The following is a 22,952-nucleotide window of genomic DNA, read 5'->3' as shown; positions in this document are numbered from 1 at the left end:
TCATCGCAACTACATTCATTATTGGACCAATCAGCCTAAAGGCATACAGCTGCAGGTGTCATAACACTTATGGGGCTTGTGTTCAACGAGCTTTTCATGGTTGATTAATCCCATAGTTATCCATTGGACTCCAATCAGGATTCGCCACCTCTTGACAGACGCATCACTAACAGGATGAGATGCTGATCTCTAAAACAAGACAGCATCGGGTTTCTGTATGTTAGGTTCTCCGGTCCACATCCACATTATGGACATAAAAGCAGTTCTCCTTGCTATACAGCATTGGGGGCCACACCAAGGGATCTTTTCCATATTGGTCACTGCAGACAATTCCAGGGTAGTAGCTTACAAAAAGAAGTTTAGGGGAAACTCACAGTGAGTTCAATTCCTTGTGTATCTCATTTGAGCCCTTTTTGACCAAATGGATAATCTAGATTGCAGTATTACTGCCAGACACATACCAGGTAAGATCAATGACATTGCAGATAGAGCAGAATTAATCCAGATCCCTTCAGGAAAACAGCGAAGCATCAGCTTTGACCACTAACCAACTTCATCAGTTCAGTTCAGGTTCATTTACTCATCTGAGTTCCCTGATGGAGGAGACATTGTATCCCAACTGTGTAGATTCATTATCCCCTGCCATGCGTTTAGTGTGAAGCGGGGGATACAGTACTAGACTTTGTCCGTATGTATGTACATATGGATTGGAATATCTTAAGAACTGTTGACACAGTAAAAAAAAGGTCTCAGTCCGGTTTGGTGACCTTGACTTTTGTCTCAAGGTCACAAGGAGACATTAGCATTTTACTTTGTCAGCGAGATATCTCAAGAACCCAAATGAAAGAATGAAGAATACTTCAAGTGAGAAACAGTTTATTTTGTTTATTTTCTAAAGGTGGTTACTAAGCAATGTATTTCTGACAAATAGTAATTGTAAGTGGTAACATTTCAACAGAACAAAATTGTTTATATAGGTCTTTATTTGAAATAAATGGAAATGAATAACTTCCACAGATCAGCCTACCCATTTATCTAAACTAGATATGATTGGCATAGGGAATGCTTTTAGCCAATGGACAGTGATGATCTTTTCTGATAGTCTGTCACAATCACACATCAGCTTGTTAATTATATTATTGTAACATCTTATATCAGTTTCCTATTTTCCGTATAGGGCTGGTTACATGTTGCAGGGCCAGCAACATGTTAAGGTTATCTGTCTTTTTGAGGCGTTTCATACACTGGTTAAAGTGACTCTTCAAAACATTTTTGTGTTTGAACAACTGCAGTTTGAGAGTAATGTTTTTGTTGACATTTGACTTCTTCTTAAACTACCACCTTTACTTTCATTTCCTTTTGATTTGATGTGTGGTGGGGGATTATGTCACCATAGTGACAATGCTTGTTTTCTTGATGTCAATCACTGGTTGGTCTAGTCCAGATTTGATTATTTACTGACCGCCATCATACAGCTGGAATATTGCTGAGTGCAGCATTATTGAAAAAACAAGGGTTGGTTGACATGAACCGGGAAACATGTGTTGCGTTTAGTGTCTCTAATGCCTCAAGTGGTACTATAAGTACCATGTTGTATCTAGTAAGGGATCTGACTGTTTTACAAATGTGTGGTAAAGATGTAAACAGGAAGTGATGTCCTTATGACTTCAATATAACATCATTATGATGTCATCAGAAGTTCCAATAACCAGAAAGTCATAATTATTAGTACATGAACAAGAGGGTTGGTTTCTAGAGTACTATTTCAACAATCAACGGGAGGGCTCTTTTTTTTTTTTTGGTCTTTAACATTTAGATTTTGTGTCATTTATGGTTGTCTTACTCAATTAGATTGGGGGCAGTACCAGTCTGGGAAATTTCAATAATTCCTATTTTCGATAAAGTGAAAACTAAAGTTGTGCTAGAAGTGCCACGAAAGCTAATTGCTAAAAAAACATCTTATTACCGTACTTCAGATTAGCACACATCTGAGAGCCTTTCAAAGGACACTGATGCTGAGCAAATAATGTTTCTTGCCAACAGTCAAATTACGAAACCAAGCTGCAAATCGGTCTGCACCCATTCCCTCGACCGTGAAGGACATGGGGACTTGGCTCCTGTCCACATTAGCAGAATTTCTTCACCCTAAACAGTGAGGATGACCATCACATGCCGTTTTTTGAAAATATCCCTGGTACTCCTTGTCTGTTTGTAATATAATATCCCAGCAGTATAGTTTTTTCTGATCCTTTGAGGGTGTATTCAGGCCCCCCTAAGTAATTGAAGGAATTACAGCAAATTTGAAGGAATTGCATCTCAAATGTAAACAGACGCAGCCCACTCGCGAAACAATTGCAGCGATATCGGTAATTTAGCGGTAATAACAGAAACACATCGGCCCTATCGGAAGCAATGTCGGTAATACTGGAAACACGCTTGGCCATCTTCGGAGATTTTTCGGTCGCGAGCAGAAACTAGACGAGTGTCACAAGTCATGCCCCTGTAGTTTGTTTACACCTGAACATCGAAGTCGTGCCGATGATTACGAACATGCGCTAGATATAACATCATTTTTTTGTAAAATATGTTTACATTTGTCAATTGCACTTCATAGAAAGAAACAATATGGTTCATAAACTTCTTCATCACGCATGTTCATGATGTTCGTAATCATCGGCACGACTTCGATGTTCAGGTGTAAACAATCTCCAGTGGCATGACTTGTGACACTGTTCTGCAGTGACAATCTTTTTCTAAAAACATAAGCTATTGTCCCGACAACACCTCATACCTAAATGCATTCAACACGGGTGGTCAAAGATGGATAAGTATAAAAATGTAATAGTAGGAACTAAAAACACAACTCACCGAGACGGGTGTTTCTTCCAACGATGCCATGTTTTGCTGCATGAGTTTCCGCTCACGACCGAAAAATCTCCGAAGATGGCCGAGCGTGTTTCCAGTATTACCGACATTGCTTCCGATAGGGCCGATGTGTTTCTGTTATTACCGCTAAATTACCGATATCGCTGCAATTGTTTCATGAGTGGGCTGCGTTTGTTTACATTTGAGATGCAATTCCTTCAAATTTGCTGTAATTCCTTCAATTACTTAGGGGGGCCTGATATTGACTGATCCAATTTGATCCGATTTCTGTGTTTTTGACCTCGATATTTAATCATGTCATGTAAACATATGATGTCTACAGGCACGTAGCAAGCAAGTCATTAGTTTCATATAAGTCTGATAGATTGCCTAGCTTTATATGGCCCACCTGTCATGGCAAAAATCATATGTAAATTTTGGTAGCTACGCCCCTGGTTTATCATCTATGATAATAAAAACACACTATTGATTTATTTGAATTCGGAAACCAATGACAATGACTTTGCCATTGGTTGAGAAATCTGAATTTTTTTACAAAAAATGTTTATACCTATTTACCCAGTTACACAGCAAATGCCTATATGTATTTCTTATGTACAATGAAGTTCCATTGGTACCCTCAAGTTTTGGCCCATAAGTGTTTTCAGGCTGCATGCGACACAGGGATTACATCTTCCTTGCTGTAACTCACATTTGATGGCATAAACCTACATATGTTACTTGTGATCATTCACTTGATGGTCAGTTGATGAATTTATGACAGGCATAATTAGTGGTAACACCACTAACATTACTCAACAAAGGTTCGTATTTGGCATTTCTCCAGTCTGTAGTAAATATTCAACATCATAAATTAAGACAAATATTAATGTATTGCATGTTATGTAATATGTGCATGTAAGTGATGCAAGAGGGTTTATCAGATGAGTTAAACATCGATCAAAGGATTAACCGATAACACAGTGATCGATTTATTACTTCCACAGCAGATTTGTCAAAAGGCATTGTTTAAGTGTGTGGATTTTCTAATCTATACTGACTACACCCTGTCGTAAAGTGCGAGTGTGAAAACAACATCCTTCCTTCAAAGAATTGACTGCCAACACGCTGATGAATTGATTGCTCATTATTGGCTAACTAATGGCGGACATCTTACAATTAGTTGACAGGTATGCTATCTTAGGGTGACCAATGTGATTATAGTGTGAAAAATTCTGAAATGGTGTGTCACTTTTTCGCATATTACACAGTTGAAAGACACAAGACATAGAGCAGGATTATTTACCACCTGCAGATGAATTGAATATCGTGTGGATATTGATGGATACATTTCTGAACAAGGTAATGGCCTGACATTGTTTTAATTCATTTCTTGTAGCATTTGGCAGAATCCGTATTACAGTAAACATGCACTAGGTGTGATAGGGTGTGTGTGAAATATGATTCACGTTTGCAATCAAGTACAATGTTTGATGTTACAGTTATGAATTCACTATAAGTATAAGCAGACTGTGTGGAGTTTTTTACTAACTTTCAAAATACATTAAAATGTATGAAGAAACTAATTATGGTTATAAGACAAACTGTAAATACATACACCGACTTCTTTATTTTTCAGTCCTAACCGTTTTTTTTTTCACCAAGAGTGAAACAGAGGCGTGTTCAGAACCGCGAGCGCCTGCGCAATTGCCTCCCGTGATTCCTCACAGAGGTCCTAAATGGACGCGAGTGCTTGGTTACATTAAACTGTTCGTGACCAACTCGTGTTATTACGGGAAAAGCCGAATAGCTTTTCGTTTCATGTTGGATTTTACAGAAAGGGGCGAGTGGTGACGAATGACATTGAACATGTATAAGACAAAATGTTATGGATGTCAACTTGTTCTTCTGTATGCTTTACACAACATTTCATGGCTATTCCTTGCCCATTCGTACGGTGAATGCAAATTAATGATAATGGTTTGAATGGGGTTTTTTTCTGTTAAACATTTTTTTCTATTAAATCATAAGCGAGGTCGGCGTTGAAGTGGAAATACTATGCGATAAATTTCTTCACTTGCTAAATTTACTTGGTTTGTAACGTTCACTCACCAGTATGTGGACACTTGTCAATATACATCTTAATATTTGGTCTCATAATCCTGATTACTTTATAATCATACTTGTATGCATTTTGAAACTTAATAAAAAGAAGCGATCTGCGAATGTATTACAGGAATGTAGTATCTAGACATTTTATAGTTTGCCTATATGAATCATAATTCACACGCACGCCCTAGTGTATGTCGTCTGCATTATTACATGTCACGATGAAAACAATGATTCTGTTGAAAGCAGCGACAACTTAATAAAAACAAATGCAAATATTAAAATTAAAGTTATAGGAGCAATGTCAGACTATCACCTTGTTCGAGGAATGTTTCTATCAATATCCTCAAAAACAAGTGATATATAATTCATCTGCAGATTTCCCAAATGATGTGTCTTTTAAAAGTCTAATATACGAAAACATGATGTATCGTTTCAGGTTTTTCACATTGCTGTATAGTCTCATTGGTCACCCAAGATAGCACACCTGGCAACTAATTGCATAATATGCGTCATTCTTTTAAAAAAAAAATTTAGTTAGCCAATAATGAGCAATCAATCAGTGTATTGGTGGTTAATACTTTGAAAGAGGGGTGTTGTTTTACATAGACACACATGATAGAGTGTATTCAGTATAGATTAGTGAATGTACATACATAAACCTTTTGATAAATCCCCATTTAAATCCACATAAAAGTAATTACTCAATCAGTATGTTATCAGTTAATCCTTTGATCGATCCAGACAAATGTCAAATGTGGGCTTTTGTCGGGTAATCTAAGTGACGTTACCACTAATCATACCTGTTATAAATTCATTAACTGAGCATCAAGTGAATGATGACAAATAACATGTAGATATGTACCCCCTGACATGGATTACAACCTAGCAACACCAAGTGATTTTGACAGAATGGTCTATGCAAACAAGGGTTGTAACTCGAAAACTAGGCAAAGCTGGAGACAAAACTAAATGATAGTAGATTGTGAGAACATATAGCTTTCATTTGTCACAAAAGCTGTTGCGATTTAAGGTTTGTACAAACCTGTAAACAAAATAGTTTACCCCCTGAAATGTAGATGAATTCTGCATAGACCCTCATATCTATACCTACTATTACGTCACGGAGACGTGCCGCTCTGATTGGTTGAAATTTCATTTGCGGCTGAGAATTGTGCACTGTTGACAAAAAGGTTGATTTAAGGTAATTAAAGATCAAAATGAGCAGTATTAATGATGAGGTTTTATTTATATCAATGTCAATGAGTGATTTATGCATTTGCACCCCCTAGAGTATATGTGATCTTTATTGTGATTAAATGTTAAATATATTAACTGAGAATAACTGAGACTGAAATGCCCTTTATAAAGAGCTCACTGAATTTTTGCCCTGTCAAAATGACAAATGTGCAGGTCAGGTTTACGTTTATTGACACAATGAGAGGAGACTAGCACTTGTTCAAAGACAAGTTTCAGTGTTGGAAAACCCTCTGAGAGAAGAATTAATAGAACTGAGTAGTCGCCAGATGATAACCATCTCCTCAGCACCCAAAGTTGTTCAAGTAGGTCTACATACTGCATGCTGAGCATCAGAAGTTTGAAACCACTTCAGCAATCCCGGACACTGAACCAACAGCAACACTGAGGGAAGGAACCGCAATATGAACAAGCTTGCCAAGGAGAGTCATCCAAACAGTTTTGAGGTAGTTTAACTGTTCCAACAAGAATCCAACATCCAATGGACCAGAGCACACTGAACAGCCCTACCCAGGAAGAGAAATACAGCATTATTGACACCCACCTACAATCACTGAAAGATGACCTCATGAACAACATCATAGGCGTCATGGACTACACTGATCACATTGCTGACGTGATCCACCCACACAGACTCCATCAATGTGACTTACTGGTGAACAGTCTGTTACTCAATCATTTACTGTTGTTTGTCTATTAAATATCTGCCATACTAGGGTATCAGATGACAACTCACATTTCTTTGATTTTCTTGTTTACTGAGAGTCTTGAGAACATGAAATTCTGTGTTCACTGTTGCTTGACTATTCCAGCAAAATCAAACCTGGTCAAGATTTTGCTTTCACAGGCCATAACCGATTTGGGGTACTTTGTACCACTCAAGCCCTATGTGGGATTCGTCAGTCAAGTGTTAAAAGACGTATTTGTAAGAATTTTTATAATTATTGTCAACCATGATGATAATTTCTAAAACACTAACGCTTAGACACTTAAGATGAAAGCCAGCCAATTTATCCCCCTGAAATCTTAGAGTACCTTCCTTAATGTATAGTAGGAAAAATTATGTTGTTTCCTGCACTCGTGTTAAGGAGATAATGCCTACAGAGTAAGACACACAACACAAAGTTAGCGACTGTTATTAAAACCAAACCTTTCAATTCAGAACAATATGTTTCCGGGAAAAGGCACTGAAGAAAGTGTTAGAGGTGATAGTCTAGAATTGTCTCTGATCATGTCCAATAATTTGTTCAAATTATTTCTGATTACTGTGTCAGTATCAGTCTACAAACATTTGTTTGTATTTCTCATTGAGGCAAAAACTGACTGACATTTAGCACATGACAGTATGACTGAGATCACATTCAGGTCGTTGTTTATGAGTCCTAGTTTATCACATGTCTTTGCTTTTGCAGAACTTCAACTGGAAAAAAGCATCATAAATTCTCGTGAACACTTCCACTTCACTGACCTGTCTGTTTGAAATGTAAGAACACCTGAATAATGAAACTGCTGTGCTGACACAAAGAATCTCAGTACCATATAAATAACAGTTTCTTTCAAGTTCATTAAATTTAACAGTTATTAACTCCATTAACCTTTCAAGTCTACCTGGAGGAGTACAAAATGTACAGTTTGTTCATTTGTAAATAACTCTTTCTGACATGTGTGTCATTCTGTTTCAAATGGTATTTCTTTAGATAGTGGTGCCACAGAACATTCCTATCAGAGTATTTCCCTTTTGCAGACTCCTGCAGGAACACTTCTGCTCATTAACTTTGGAAACAATTGCAAGGAGACCAACCTCCTTAAGCTAAAGACTGGGAAGAAAATGGCATATAGATATGTCTTTACTCTGTCATTATAGCAGGGTTGCCAGAGAAAATGAGGCAAATTCTACCATCAGTGTACATTGTCAAGACATTGTATACTGCTTATCAGACATGTGAAAAGTTAGTTCAAGTTAGGCTTGGAATGTGTTATCCTTGGTGATGGGAGACAAGATTGTCTTCCATATGATAAATGTAGTTATGAAACACAAGACAATGAATTGGGTCTGTACAGACAGATTTTGGTCAGAATCTAGTATGAACAGACTAACAATTTTTCTGAGCAAAGCAAACATTGATACATACAGATACAGAAGTTGTCATGCCAGTGTGTTTTGAAAGGGTAACTATTTCTTATTAGGAATAAACATTGTGTTTATTGAAGCCTGGCTAAACATAACTTTCTAATCCACCGGTTTTATCTTCATGAGAAACATCCCCATGATCATATATGTCTACAATGAGTTTTGTTGCTTTTATTTGATCATTTTTCCCAGAAGTATGCAGTACAATCCTGCTAATCGTTCAGATTTTGTCTGATTATCACAAAATCATGTTTACAATCACGTAAGAGGCACAGCTGTTCCATCAGTTGACAACCCTTGTGTAAATCTGTTCGATATGCAAATCAAAACAATTGTCTTTCAGACAGTAAGATATCATTACTCACTTTTCTATAAAAGACAGGACCACAGTTCTTTAAAAATTGGTGTCTACTTATGTTTCTTAAATATTGACTACAAAATAACATCTAAAACTATTTGCAATAAAAACTGAAACTGGATGTATGCAAGGTTAATATTCCGTAGACTATTCCAGATTTCTGCTTGATCCAATAGGCCATTGCTAAGTGAAGAGTTTGCCAGGACTATGGTAACTATGGAAATTGAAAAGACAATTTGATTTATAAGATTTGAAAACATCAGTTGCATACAGCCATTAATTCTAGATATATCCCTGATTTCTTTTATATGTTTTTCTTTATTTATCATGTTGAACAACCTAGCTGACACCTCCATTGCTGAACAGGAATTAACATGAAAGATATGGAATTTAGTATTTCCAGTTTGCCGATCATACAAGTTTTTCACTGAGCCAAGCTTCAGTACTCAGAAGGGACTTGTGAGTACTCTCATGGGCTTATTTAGTTTTACTGCATCACCACAAGATCAGGGTCCTCAGAACATTTGTGCAGCTCATTGCTATTTCAGGCTTAGTGGGCAGGAAGATACATGTGGTAATTATAATCACAGCAATGTTTATAAATACATGGCACAACAAGAAATAAGTATAAAGGAAATTCATCATGTCAAGTGATGTCTTGTGACATGATCATATTTTAGTTGATCATGTGTGTTAGCATGTGCTAGCTTTCCTGCATTTGTGCTTGGACATCTTTTTCTCTTCAAAATACATGCATCCTCGGAGAATTCATAGTGCTATTTTCACTTAACATTTAATCATTTTCTGTTGATGTTCTATTTTGATCACTGATGTCTTCACCTGTTGACAAAAACTCTGTAACTGAAGAAAACAAGATAAATGTAAAAGATGTTATTACCATAACTTTGTATGTGGCATTGTGCAAAACATACAGAAAAAAATATATTGTTTTCAATTGAACTGTTTTCAGTCTGAAAACTGTGGATTCAGACCTTTCGGGAGAATGTCAGTTGCTTCAGTTGTCCATGTTGTTAGGTTAGGCCACATGATTCCACTTTAGCAGACGACACTTCAGTTCAGTAGTTGCCATTCCAAAGAAGATCATCTGAGTCAGCATTATCATGTACATAATGATGGAATACTACCGGGAAGTTGTTTATTTCATAGGTATATCGATATCAACAAATTTATGATAATCAGAAGAAATCATAGGACTGGTGGTTTTGAATATGGTGCAGTATGTTGGCCAATTTTTTATGTAAACTTCCTGCATTAGAGCCCACAGCTTCCAACTTGTTCCAACTTGTTTCAACTTGGTCATCTTATGCAATTTTGTTTGTGGAGAGAGGAGGGGGCCTTTTCACATCACAGTGGGCAATGAGCAGGTCCATTTGCCTCCGTTGGAAATATGTTCAGTGAATGCTCCCACTCATGACTGATTCACACATGAAATACATGCTAACTTACATGTAAACAGGTCAGCTCAACCAGCTACAAAATGGAATGATAAAAATGTTTATCTGTGCAGTTACCACACCAAGAATCTTTTGATTTAATCCATGACATTGCCAGACATTGTCAACAAAAGTGTCTTTTAAAAAGTTATTGTTCAAGGGGTTTTTTCTTTAAATATCATTGAGGAAATATTGACACTGTTTATAAGTAAACAATTAAACACAACTCTGAGGTTTTGGTAGCGAAAGTAAATCTGCAGAGGAGGGAAAATCCAGAGGGCTTTTCCTGACTCCAAGAGTTTACATTTGCTACTAAAACCTAGGAGAGGTGTTTTATCTTATTTATGAACCGTAGCACAAATATGGTTTGTGTACATGTACATAGCAGAACAACATTGATGGGACAGCCCACAAATGATGGGACAGCAGGTGTCAACTGGGATGTGACTGGCAGCAAACACCTTGTCTTGCACACCCAGTGCATGTGCTACCCATACAATTCTTGTGAGGAACGCATGGATCGTACTGACAATCTTATTCTTCACAGCGATCCTTCTCAGCCTGGTGGATAAACCACCAAGTTAGAGAGGAAAGGGTTGCAGGCTCGAAACCAGTTACTGCCACTATATATTGGAAGTTTTCAATAATGTGATATTTTGCAATCCGCGACAGCAAGACAAAATTGCATCAATCATAAATAGTGGTTTTTTCCAAACCTCATATCTTTATGAAATGGTTGAAATGTAACATGATATGAGGTTAAGAAATGTGTCCTTCAAAATCATGGTTTACAAATGATCAGTGACATTTCCCATCTACAGTAGATTTGGCTAAGAAGTGTTGTAAGTGAAGGGTTCCCAGTATTGAAAGTATTAAAGAGAGAGCGAAAGAAGTTATGCCACTGAGTGACAAAGATAGCTGAAAGCCAGTGTGAAACCATTAGAATGGCAGCCTGCATGTACCTGCACTTGGTCATGCGTCTCTCTCTGTTAGTTCCTCAGATGAATCAAAATTAGGTAATTTACACTGTAACATCATTTCCATTCAAAGGCTGAGGACATCATGTCGAGTTTTTGCATGAAGTCAAATTTTTCATTTCGGCTATTTACAGGAAGGCGAAAAGCGGTACTCTTTGATGATTGATGATGTTTTACAGTGCTTGCACAAGGGATTATGAAAGGATTATTGAAATACCCACCTGAACATTTTGGTGAACATTTCTCATCTTGTCATGTTGGTGAACAGTGCAGTTCAAGTTTCCTAAAAATGGGTTGGTTTGCAGCTTTAACTTTGTGGCTCCAGACCTTAGCTGATATGCCACAAGACAACTGATGTCATCAATTGGGTGAATACATCACCACCACCTGGATCGAAGGTGTCCCCGATGACATCATGGAACCTTCGCCTGACCCTCGGCCCAAGAACCAACAAAAATTTTAGAGGGTTGGCATGGGCAAGTTAAGAAACTTGTTGGGAAAGTCCACCCTAATGTATTCAAGCTGATTCCCTTTTTGTTGGCCGAACATAAGACGACAGAAGTGCACTTGGTTCAGTATATGGCAGGGCAACGCCTCCCACCCAAAACTAAATGGTACCAGGACCTGCAAAGAAAACTAGATGACCTGAAAACCAGGCTGGACCTCCAAGACCTTGCCGTCTACGGCTATGCTGTTAGGGCATCTTATGCCCTTAAACTTGCTAAAATATTGTGATTTGTACGTTGTTAAATGAGCATATGGTTAGAATATTGTCCATTTAGCATTTCCAATCTATAAAGTTAATCTAGTCATCTGTATATATGTGTAATAAGAAAGAATATTTTGTCCATTTTATAATCAGTGTAACATAATGTATATCAAATATATGAAACTATAAAAATAGATCTGTGAGTGTGTGCTTGTATAGGTATGTTGTTTAATTTGTACAATATGTGAACAAATGAATAACTGTAACCTTGAATAAAATATCTTAACGTAACAGTAGTTTGTTTTTTAACCTGTTCGAATTGTCCCTTTGCCCTCATCGAGGGAGCTTAAACAAACACTCCGTCCCCTGTTGTTCTTGTTAACAGGGAAAGGACCACTATTCGCATGAAGACGAAAACAAAATTCGCTCAATGTTTACACACGCAGAAAAAATTTGACTGCGTGTGAATGAACCCATCATGTGTATGCATCAAGCTTCCTATATTTATGGTGTTTTGTTCTCTAAGAACTTTTCATATTTATCTTGAATCAGAAAACTTGCATGAAGAGTAAGAAAGCTGAATTGTGTTATTCATGCAATGCTCATTCTCAGATGAAACTGATGAACACTTAAGACTAAAAACATTTTACTGATGTGAATGGCTCTTTCAAATTAATCTCTTGAATTAAGTTCCGCTATTGTTGTTACACATTCCACCTCCTTCTGACATTCTTGAAGCCTGCTCGAGTAATGACCTTGTAGCTGCTCAGTTTTGAGGGTTCTAGAGTGTCACCGGTTTGAATAAGAAGCAAGAACTGCCCATTCACAAGAGTCATTTTGAGCCTACCCAGAGAGACACTAAGATGCTGAAACCATGAAACTAATAAATTTGCATTATATTACGATGTAAGATTTCTATGAAATCTTTTGAGAACATTTAAGAACTGCTTTCTTTATTGATAGATTGCACAATGAAAGCATTTGGCTGTGATGGGCTTTAGTGTGATTGTGGCAAAATGCATTCTACTGAGGTGATTTGAGGACATATCTTCTCCAGAAAGACTTCAGATTATGTAAACACTCCACTTCATTGGACTGGATTAATTAGACTGTTACAGAGCAAATCATGCCTTCTATCAACACAATCTGCTCAGGTTGTTTGGGGCACTGCTTTTGTTGGTAATTATCCTTGATACAGTTGTTGGTTCAAAGAATCATTGATGCTGCATGTTTATATTTTAATATATTGTCAATTGATTTTTCTTCAAACAGTAAGAGAAAAAATAATACACAAGTTGCATATTGTCTTGAGATATAATAAATAATACAAGCCAACAGAACCATTACACTGTGTATAGATAGAGGTGTTACAGCTCCAATGAAGCCCTCAGCCAATGGATCATGGTAACCAGTTGACGGTTGAACATGAATGCAGAGGAAGTTAGCTTACATCACACTGTCTCTGATGACCATGTACTTTGAAGTTGTTGTTTTTTTTTATTATTCAATGTAAAATGTTGTTTTAAATTAGGTGTCTTTTAAGCCTTATGAGGCCAGGTTGTTACATGTGTTGTACTTTATCTGATGACATTTTTAAAGTAAAAGGAAAATAGCATAGTTTGTGGTGTTTTTCACTGGTTAACACATGAGGCCTAATCATTTCATCCTGATATCTCAGACCTCAAAGATTGCTCTGACAAGTTGTATCAGACTATGAAATGTGATGTCTCCCCATACCAAAATGCTGCTTCCACCAAACTGTCGACATAGAACTATGTACACGTGTGTACAGTATGCTCTCCAATCTGATCTGTACAGATGCAGTCTTGACTTGCTATTGAATAAAACACCATCCCAATCTTGTCTCCTGTACCGTAGATACTGTCTACACCATCCAAGATGTGCCTGTCATTGGACCAAAATTTGAGCAAAATAAACTTGTTTCTGGCCAGTCAGTTCAGTACAGTCCAGGAACTGATTTGACATAATCCTGGAATGGTCTGAGTAATCAAACTGTCAGTCAGGATTCTATTCCTTACATGGGTCAGAAAAATTTAGTTGTCTGGAACTTGTTGATGGGACATGACATGTGGACAGCCAGTCCGAGGTAAACCTTTTGTGTTAATTCCCATTATGTTGACACTGCCTTCATACAGATGAGATCGTGTTTTGATGGACACCAAAATATCACATTGGGCAACTCCAGTCTCCAGTATACCCTTAGCACTGAGACACTGATGTTCTGTGGTACGTCATGTGCACAGTGTACATGCAGAAGCCAGAGAAAAATCAACTGTTCTTCAATTTTGGGTATGAAAAAGCATGCAAAAGAGAGTAAGTTTACTGAATATATAGTGCATATGCCACATCCAATACATGACATCAAATTTCATGCAAAGTGCTAAGCTACATGTTTCAAATAACCATTTTTATGCAATGTTATGTTACGCAAAGTTATTTATTTCTGTTAGCATTGTTTCTGATAAAAATAAGTTTCAGATTACGATCCTTGCCATTTAATTGTTGGGTGTTTTATTGCTTGATATTTCTTAGTGAGTCACCAGTGGAAAATGTCACAGGAGATACTTCCAGCATAGTTGGCAAGCACACAGTGAACTCTCTGTATAACAAAGAATGCCTAGAAGAACATAAAACATAATCTAAAAGCCACCATGTCTAGTAATATGTTGCCTCATCTTTACTGACCAAATGTTTAAAGTAATAAACAATGCAAGTACATGTCAGTTTGGTTGCACCTCTTTGGTTTAACTCATTAAGGCCGAGAGACGCATATGCGGGTCAAATTAATTAGCTTCTCACAGCGAGAGTCGCGTATTGGGGGTTATAAAAAGCACCTCTTATTCAGCGAGAGCCGCGTATTGGGGGTGATAAAAAGCACCTCCCATTCAGCGAGATCAGCATATTGGGGGTTTTAAATTTTAAATTCGTATTGTACCTATTATTTCATTCAATTTAGCAGTAATGATCAAAGATTAGCTTTTCTTACGAGAGAGGTTACTTTCTGTGGTAATCAGAAGAACTATTAATGTGCTTGCAATGTCGGGGGCTTATACAAGCAAATGAACACGTCTGCAAGAAAGGGGATTATGAGATGTTGTTACAGGAGGTAAGTGTTTGTTACTCGTCATTGGGCGTGAATACTAAGATACTCTGTTTGCATATTTATTGAATTAACGGTGACAAGGTTACAAAACCTTCTTCTAAATTAAATCATTCATTCATTCATTTTGTGGAGTCCATTGTCAATCTTCTGAAATTCGTTTGCTTTCAAAACAAATATAAGTATGCCCATTTTCATAGATATTTGGGTAGATTCAAGTGCAAGTGTATACATCACAATAAATCAGTATCGTGTAACTTATTTTAATTCTATAATACATCTACTTGAATTGTGATATTTATTCGTAACAGTGTGCAGATTATATTGAAATGTTCAGCAAGCCATTATGTTTGATGTACAAGTAGTGTGCGCAAAATGTATATGCAAATAAATACTCTCTCTACTCAGTGGTTGGATTGGGTTATCCGGGGTAAAAATAATCTGACTGTAGCGATTTGAGCTATTTAAAGAAAAATAAACTCAAAGTGCTTGTTAGTCCTACATGTACATTTGAGGCATCCTTACGATTATGTATGTTCACGATACACAAACTTTTTCATGATAGCTAGAGTTGATAAAACCGAAATCCAGCATATCGATTGGTCAACGATCAAACCAATAGTCAGTCTGTATCCAAGCTGTCTAGTGACCAAACATGCTCTTCAGAAATTTAGCCCACGCCCCATCACCTGTCATTTCCTCTGTGACAGGTATCTCATGATACGATTGGTCACAGATAAGTAATCAGCCACTATATTGAACAGTTGAGATACAAAACTTCCTGTTCGGGAACATTGATGACACCCATCCCATGACCCTTTGTCTTATGTATGTGCAAGGAAAAGCATTATACAATATGCATACATGTATGTTTCTGTGATAACGTATATTTTCTGCATTAAATCTGGATGAACCAAAGTGACAAACTGTGCATCTGTTCCATGTAAGTTACACATTACTTTCATCGAAGATTATTAGGCATGAGCGTAAATTCTTCTTTACTGCCATTGACATAGATGTTTTGAACAATTTAACCTCACACAATGATATGAGAGGGACAATTTCTTTAAGTATGTCTTACATACAAAGAATACAAACATGTGTTAAGAAAATACATATGCTCACGCCGCCAAAAGTCTATAAGAGAAAGTGTAATAAAATTACGTAAAACGTTACGTATATGACATGTATTCACTCCTGCTTTCTTTCAGCATATACCTTTACAACGCAATTAAACAATTAAACAATCAGGACTTGCTCTAATGACAAGACAGTTTCCTGTAATCTACGAAACCAGCCAGGGATATCAGGAGTGATTAGCCCCAATTAGTCTCGCCACAACCAGCCAGGCGGTTACAGCCCGGGAAAGCCACATTTCGAGAATTAGTAGCTGATTTTGGTGTGGCTCTCGCGGTAATAGTTACGGTCAAGTGATTACAGAATTTGGCTTTCGCGGGGTATGTTGTCAAAACAAACCGGACGGTGCTTATAACTACCGTAGTAAACACAACAAATATCGTGGTCTCATTCTCTTTCTTTATTTAGATCACAGTGTTTGGGGTCATTTGAAATAATAATGAAATAATAATGAAATAATAATGAAATAATAATGAAATAATAAAATAAATACTAATAAATAAACAAATAATTATGATTTGATCAGCTGTGTGCTTATAGCCACTGTAATAGTCACTTCACTTCACTGAAATCACTTCATTGCAGATACAGAAGGTCTCCCACATGGTCTACATACGTTATCTCATTGAGACTCTGGTTTAATAGCTGCTGCTTCAAAGATGCTATACGTGCATCTATTGCATGATATCTCCTTCGATGTGAAGGTTCTTTGGGCTGATGTGAAAGTCTGAGTATGGTGACCTCTGTGAGGGACTGTTCCCGTTGGAAGAGCTGGATTACTTCGAAAATGTTCGGATGGGACTTTTTCAAAAGTTTCTTGATTTTGTTGTGCCATCCTTCCAAATGATTATTCGTTCGGTGCCCTTGATTTTCAAAGTGATTCCAGATTTCTGGAATGAAAGCCTGGCCTTCAACCCAGCTTGTGGTTACGTAGTCCATGAAGGCAGTGACCTTAGGACTGGCAGGAGATTCCGCAATGGCATCGAGCCACACGTCTTCTATCTTGACACAGGGCACCAGGGGCAAGGCAGCAGCTCGTCGCACCAACTTCTTGACTTCCCCATCTTCTTTGTAGTCACTAACCAGGCCTTCTTTCTGTACCCTCCTCCATATGCATTGCGTATAGTGAAAGAAGCACCCTCTCACAGAAGCATCTGGAAATACACCTCTCACTGCATTGTGAGCTGCACGTTCAAAGTCCAGTTGTACAGTATGCGGGGCAAACTGCAAGCCTTGTCTTCCAGCAAGATCACACAGATACTCAAACATCTGAGTGTAGCATTCTGCGCTTCTGTTGGACAGTAAACAGTACACTAGTGGAACCATGTGACAAAACACCTCAGCATGTACACAATATATCTGATCAAACAATTTAGGACATGTATAGAACGTACCATCACAAAATACGGTGCTTGCAGTACACAGATGTTTGATGTTCTTGTCTGTAGTGAAGATCAGAATGTTGGCGTTGACACGATGAAGGAACTGATCGCCCCCTTCCGTCTTTGCGTACTTGTCTTCAAGGTTGATTTCGGGTCGACTCTCAGGAAGGCGGGGCAAGGTCTTGTGTCTCTGACGATACAGAATGGTGTTCAGTGACTTGAATGATGGGATCTGCTTCAGCATGTCGTCTGAGATGATGTTGTGGTTCTGACACAGTCTTGAGATCTCCTCGCCGTAAATAGTAGGTATGGGAGTCGTCTCTGTCCTTGCTGTCTCCATCAGTCTTGCTTTGAAGGCGTCGACTTGAAACTCGAAGGGAAGTGGGTCGTGGGAGTGTCCTAAAATCTCTATGGCATAGAGTATCTCGCCCTCAGTTGTGAGCCTGGCAGTACATTCTCTAACAACGCAAGACCAGTACCTTTTCCCCTGGCGACTACTTCTGCACCGAAACTTGAAGCTGTCATAGTACAAATGTACACCACCTCTAACACTCTCGATGAATTTGATCACAACTTGTGCATTTGCCATGATTGTGACACTTAGTGAGCGCAATGTCACTTATATATCTTATTTCTAACAGGATATTCTCAATGTCAATTAAGAACACGTTTGATCTCTAACTCGTTACTTACTTTCAGTGGGATGTTTTCATTTGAAATCACCCATGACTCAATGTCAATTAAGAAAATGTTTGATCTCTAACTCATTACTTACTCCCAACAGGATATTTACATTTGAAATCACCCATACCGAGACGCTCTAAAAAAAAAAATGACGGGACGCTCTTTTACAGGTAACGGTAATCGGATTAGGTAATTAAGGTCCAGAGTAGGTGAAATGCAATCAACCGTAAATGTGGCTCTCGCGGTATATGTCATTTTTAAAATGTGGCTTTCCCGGGGTGACACCAGCCAGGCAATCAGCACAGGGTTCCAGGTGTTGAGCAGTGAAGCGGCTCTCGGGCTTAATGAGTTAATACCTCATCTCTCATCCCTCCATCTTCCAAAAGTTAGAGTAAGGCAGGAAGTCGGTGAAACACAAACTTTGAATCTGCAAAGAATAAAGACCATCATTATTTTGCTGCTTCAAAGTTTGTTGTTTTAAAGGTGCCTTGAAATCTTCAGACCATTATAACATAATAGCTCACATTTTCCATACTATCAGCAGGTATATATTCTACAGTTATGTAATCACAAGGGCATCACATTTCTTGTGACATTGTCCCATTTCACGTTCTGTGATTCAGTCAGTAATCAGTCAATTAAATCTTGTGTTTTAATTGTGATGCAGACACTACCCTTATGCTAAAGCCCTTATTATAAAATAGGTCATATTGGACCAAATGGTCTACGTAATGTTTACATACATCCTAAACCTTATGGAACTTTGGAGATATGTGACAAATTTTTGCGGGTCCAACTCAGTTCTTATTTATACTAAGTTTGGGCTGGCGCTTTACATTCCAGTAACTGATGAGCAGTGTAATAACTTCTGACACCTCATGCACACTGACATTAACCTACATGTATAGATGTTATACCATTGATTTGGGTAACTTCGCCAAGTACAACAAGTTTACTTTATGTACACCCGCTATATTTGGGATTAACATTTATGTGAATGTTATTGTAACAGTTCCGATTTGCAGCTTTAACATGTCTGTCCTTTGACACTATCTTCCAAGTGACATCTATGTTTAGATGATCAGCTCTAGGAAATTAGAATGGTGTGTAGAATTACACAGGTAAATAAGTAGGGTTAACAATGTTAGTTTAGGTTTAGGTTTTTATCATTCGCTTAACAAAACTAAACAGTTTTTTACCCAAGTTAACATTCGGCAAGATTTGTAGTATCAAGTATGAAGCATTGTTACCAAACATTTATAAGTTTTTAATGAGGTCCCATGATGGTTCTATCTGCTCCAAACATGAAAACTGAAGCAGAACCCTTGTAAGCCCAATTATATTATGGACACAATGTGAAGAATCTTCTGGACATCCAAGATGGGTATTATGTATGAAAAATCATTTAGTGCTTCCAGGTCAGGTGTGTCTTTGTGAAGCCCATCCTGTATCATTCAACTCGGTGACTATCAGGAAAAGCTATCAAGGAACAGTCTTCTTTGGTTTTAAGACCTACATTTGTCCAGGCTGGCATTATCACCAGGGAAACCATTCTAGCCACTGAAAAATAACTCATTACATGTACCTGTGCTACAAGTTCATAGTGTACATATAGTGTCAATCAATATGTGGAGTTAGCCTAGTGGCTAAAGCATTCACTTGTCACGTCAAACACCCAGGTTCGATTCCCCATATGGGTACAATGTGTGAAGCTCATTTTCTGGTGTCCCCGCCATGATATTGCTGGAATATTGCTAAAAAGCAGCATAAAACTAAACTCACCCACTGCAATGTGTGGATGCATTTTGGATGATTATTTGGTATGATTTACTTTTAGTTTCATGATAGCCATGGCTAACTCTTTATGTGTATGGAGATCAGTCCATTGATAGCCAGAGACCAGTTTCCTCCTCAGCTGGTGTCAGGCCAGTCATATATCAAAACTGAAAACATTAGATAGTTGAGAGCAATGAGTTGCCTTCATCTTTTTTTCAGAGGCCAATCATGTGTAAAAGCATCATCAATGAAACATGTCCAAAGGATTAAATCTTCATCAGCTGAAAGTAGAATTAAACAACTTACTTAACTTTGCACACACAATGAATTTATCCCATAGTTGTAGCAGCTGATGAGCTCAAGCTGACTACATCCTGGGAGTTGAAACATTTCTTATCAGCAAGATTGGTCATGGCCACATGGCATCAAATCCTGTTTGGTATTGTATCCAGGGAATTTTGATGGTGGGAAGTTCACTCTGGAAACCATGGGAGTTTAAAGGTATATCAAGGGCATTATAACCCGGTAGGTTGTGTAAATTTCAGTTGTCACTAACTCCTGTGGTGTGTCTTCGTTTTCTGACTGACCTTGGATAAATGGTTTGCGTGGCTGGCCTCTGTCACAGATCCACTGTGTTGTGCTTGGACCTAAACACTTTCTTCAAGCTTATTGTTCTCATAAGAAAATGTGTTTTAAGCTATTAAGTTCATTTTCCTTCTATTGCTTGCAATAGCTCTGTAGTGTATGATTGTGTTTAGCCTTTTTGCATCATTTTACACAAAATCAATTTGGTTCTTCCTTTAAAATTTTATAGTGTTGAAAGATAATGACTCTAGAATGCTTTTTAGACATGAAACCTCATGACAGATGACATTTTTCACACCAGGAGGAAGCTGCTGATGAAACATAACTTGTGGGCTTCAGCTGCCAACCCCCTATTTTTGTGACTGTAATTGTATATGTCTGACAGCAACTGTCATTCCTTACATGTGGAACACATCAACACTGGCTTTTGAAAGAAACACAAAAGGAATGATCTGTCATTTTTATTTTTTTTCTAGAGCAGGTGTTTTGGTCTTTTCCCAAAAGACATAAAACCTGTATAAGTGGAAGCTGAACAGTCTTTCTGATGAGGAGTAATAAGCAGCATGCCAAAAGGTTATTTTCAAAGTTAAGGCCTGCACTGAATGACCTTTCACTAACACTGTCCCACAACAAGGAGTACTGGCCTGTATTTACAGAGTACAAATTGAAATTTGAAATATTAATTCCTCTCTATAAGGGCAATTCAAATGGAGTGCTAGAAAACTGCAGCCGCTAAATGTGCATGATTAGCTGTTAAGATAAGTTCCAATGGGAACAAACCCAGTATACATGGTTGTTTATCCAAAAGGGGGAAATGGATAGATACTCACTTTAAATGCATTCTTTGCACGCATGTTCAAACAGAGTTACTAGACAGGAGGGCAACAAGTTAAATAGATAACTGACCACCTACCACACCCCAGGATATGTTGTACTGGTTCGGAACCCTTATTCTCCAAATATTCATAGCCCTAAGAATTCTTCCTTAAACTTTGATTGTAGCAAATGTGCTAAGAATGGCTTAAGAAGTTTGTAGAGTTAAGAATGTTTTGAAAATAGCTAGCCTGGATATTTATGGGATTATTGCAATATCGGAGTGTAATATTGTTTCTGTTTAGATCAGAGGGCGTTGAAATGGGAGGTGGATAGGATCATGCCCCAGTGAACTAATTATGAAAAAGTCATAACAGCAGTCATCTGAAAAATTATTTGATATTGTCCAACATGAAGACAAACACGTGTCTGCAGACGTATTTAATATTGATGTAACTGGACACTTTTAGTGTTGTTTATTGAAAGATGAATACATTGTTTTCGATTGTACTCCTAATGTCATCAAGTATACTTGCTAAATTCATATGCAATGGCCAGGGGTGTGAGCTGATCACCCTGTGTATGCATTGACCTGCACTGACTTGAGGTCTAAAGATGACTGACTGCATTATGCCACCACGTCTGATATTACCAGTTTGTCTCTCTAGCTTGTAAAGCTTCATTGCTGCTTTCTTTTACCTGGTGGTTTGCAGTGGTTATGCTGTTTACTACCTTCATTTTCTTTAGGGTGTATTGGCCATTCCATGCTGCTCCCTTGTTTGTCCTCTACATTACACACTTCTCTATGAGGTTCTGGTGCATTAAGTCCTGCAGAAGTACATCTGTGTCAAGGACTTCTGTCACACCCAGAGTGAGGTGCTTTGGGGCCATCTCAGTGTTGTTCTCAGACCTTGATGTTTTGGAAACACTTATGTTTCACCCAGAACCTTTTTCCATCCTTCATTCATCAAGGTGACCTGTACTATATGGATATGACACAATGAGTATTTCTTGTTGATTAGATATAAGTTTGGTAGCGAACATATGCAGTGTCCTGGTTTGTCAGCATATGCATGTGTGTAAACTGTTCCACTGTTCTCATCATGCTGATGGCATGTGTTTGATTCCAAATAACGTTTCAATGTGTGAAGAACATTTATACAGTACTCTGCTTTGTTAATGATGCGATATTACTAAATTCTGTGTTCAAATAATACTTAGTAAATTTTTGGTCATTTTTTTGTATGTGCACCTAGTGTAATGCATGTTGTTGTGTGTTGTAGAGACGCTATCAGAGGCTGTGAAGATCTTGAAAGGAGAGTACTGTATCCGGGCCCTGGAGGAGCACAAGATGGATAAGGCTCTAATATTCTGTCGAACCAAGCTTGACTGTGACAACTTGGAAGTTTATCTCAACCAGATGGGTGTTGGTCAGTACTTTTTAATAGTCAAGCACACCTTCAGTGGCTGCTGGCAAGTACAGGATAGGATTTGATTCTGGGCAATAAAACATCACAGCTGATTATATTGTGAAAATGTTCCATCCAGCATTTCAATATGTGGAATAAACTATATTGCTTAAACATGATTCCAA

The 22,952-nt window shown here is 37.9% G+C and overlaps 1 protein-coding gene across 3 annotated transcripts in view; it reads left to right on the top strand.

The window, feature by feature from the left end:
- LOC137259073 (ATP-dependent RNA helicase DDX1-like) overlaps positions 1-22,952 on the top strand; it is a 339,352-nt gene that overhangs the window by 273,493 nt on the left and 42,907 nt on the right. For all 3 annotated transcript variants that reach the window (XM_067796786.1, XM_067796787.1, XM_067796785.1), the window contains one exon: positions 22,642-22,788. In XM_067796786.1, coding sequence (XP_067652887.1) covers positions 22,642-22,788 — 147 coding nt within the window. The remainder of the gene's footprint in view (positions 1-22,641; positions 22,789-22,952) is intronic.

This window comes from Haliotis asinina, chromosome 12, assembly GCF_037392515.1.
Source record: "Haliotis asinina isolate JCU_RB_2024 chromosome 12, JCU_Hal_asi_v2, whole genome shotgun sequence".
NCBI lineage: Eukaryota > Metazoa > Mollusca > Gastropoda > Lepetellida > Haliotidae > Haliotis > Haliotis asinina.
This window is presented reverse-complemented; position numbering and strand designations above follow the sequence as displayed.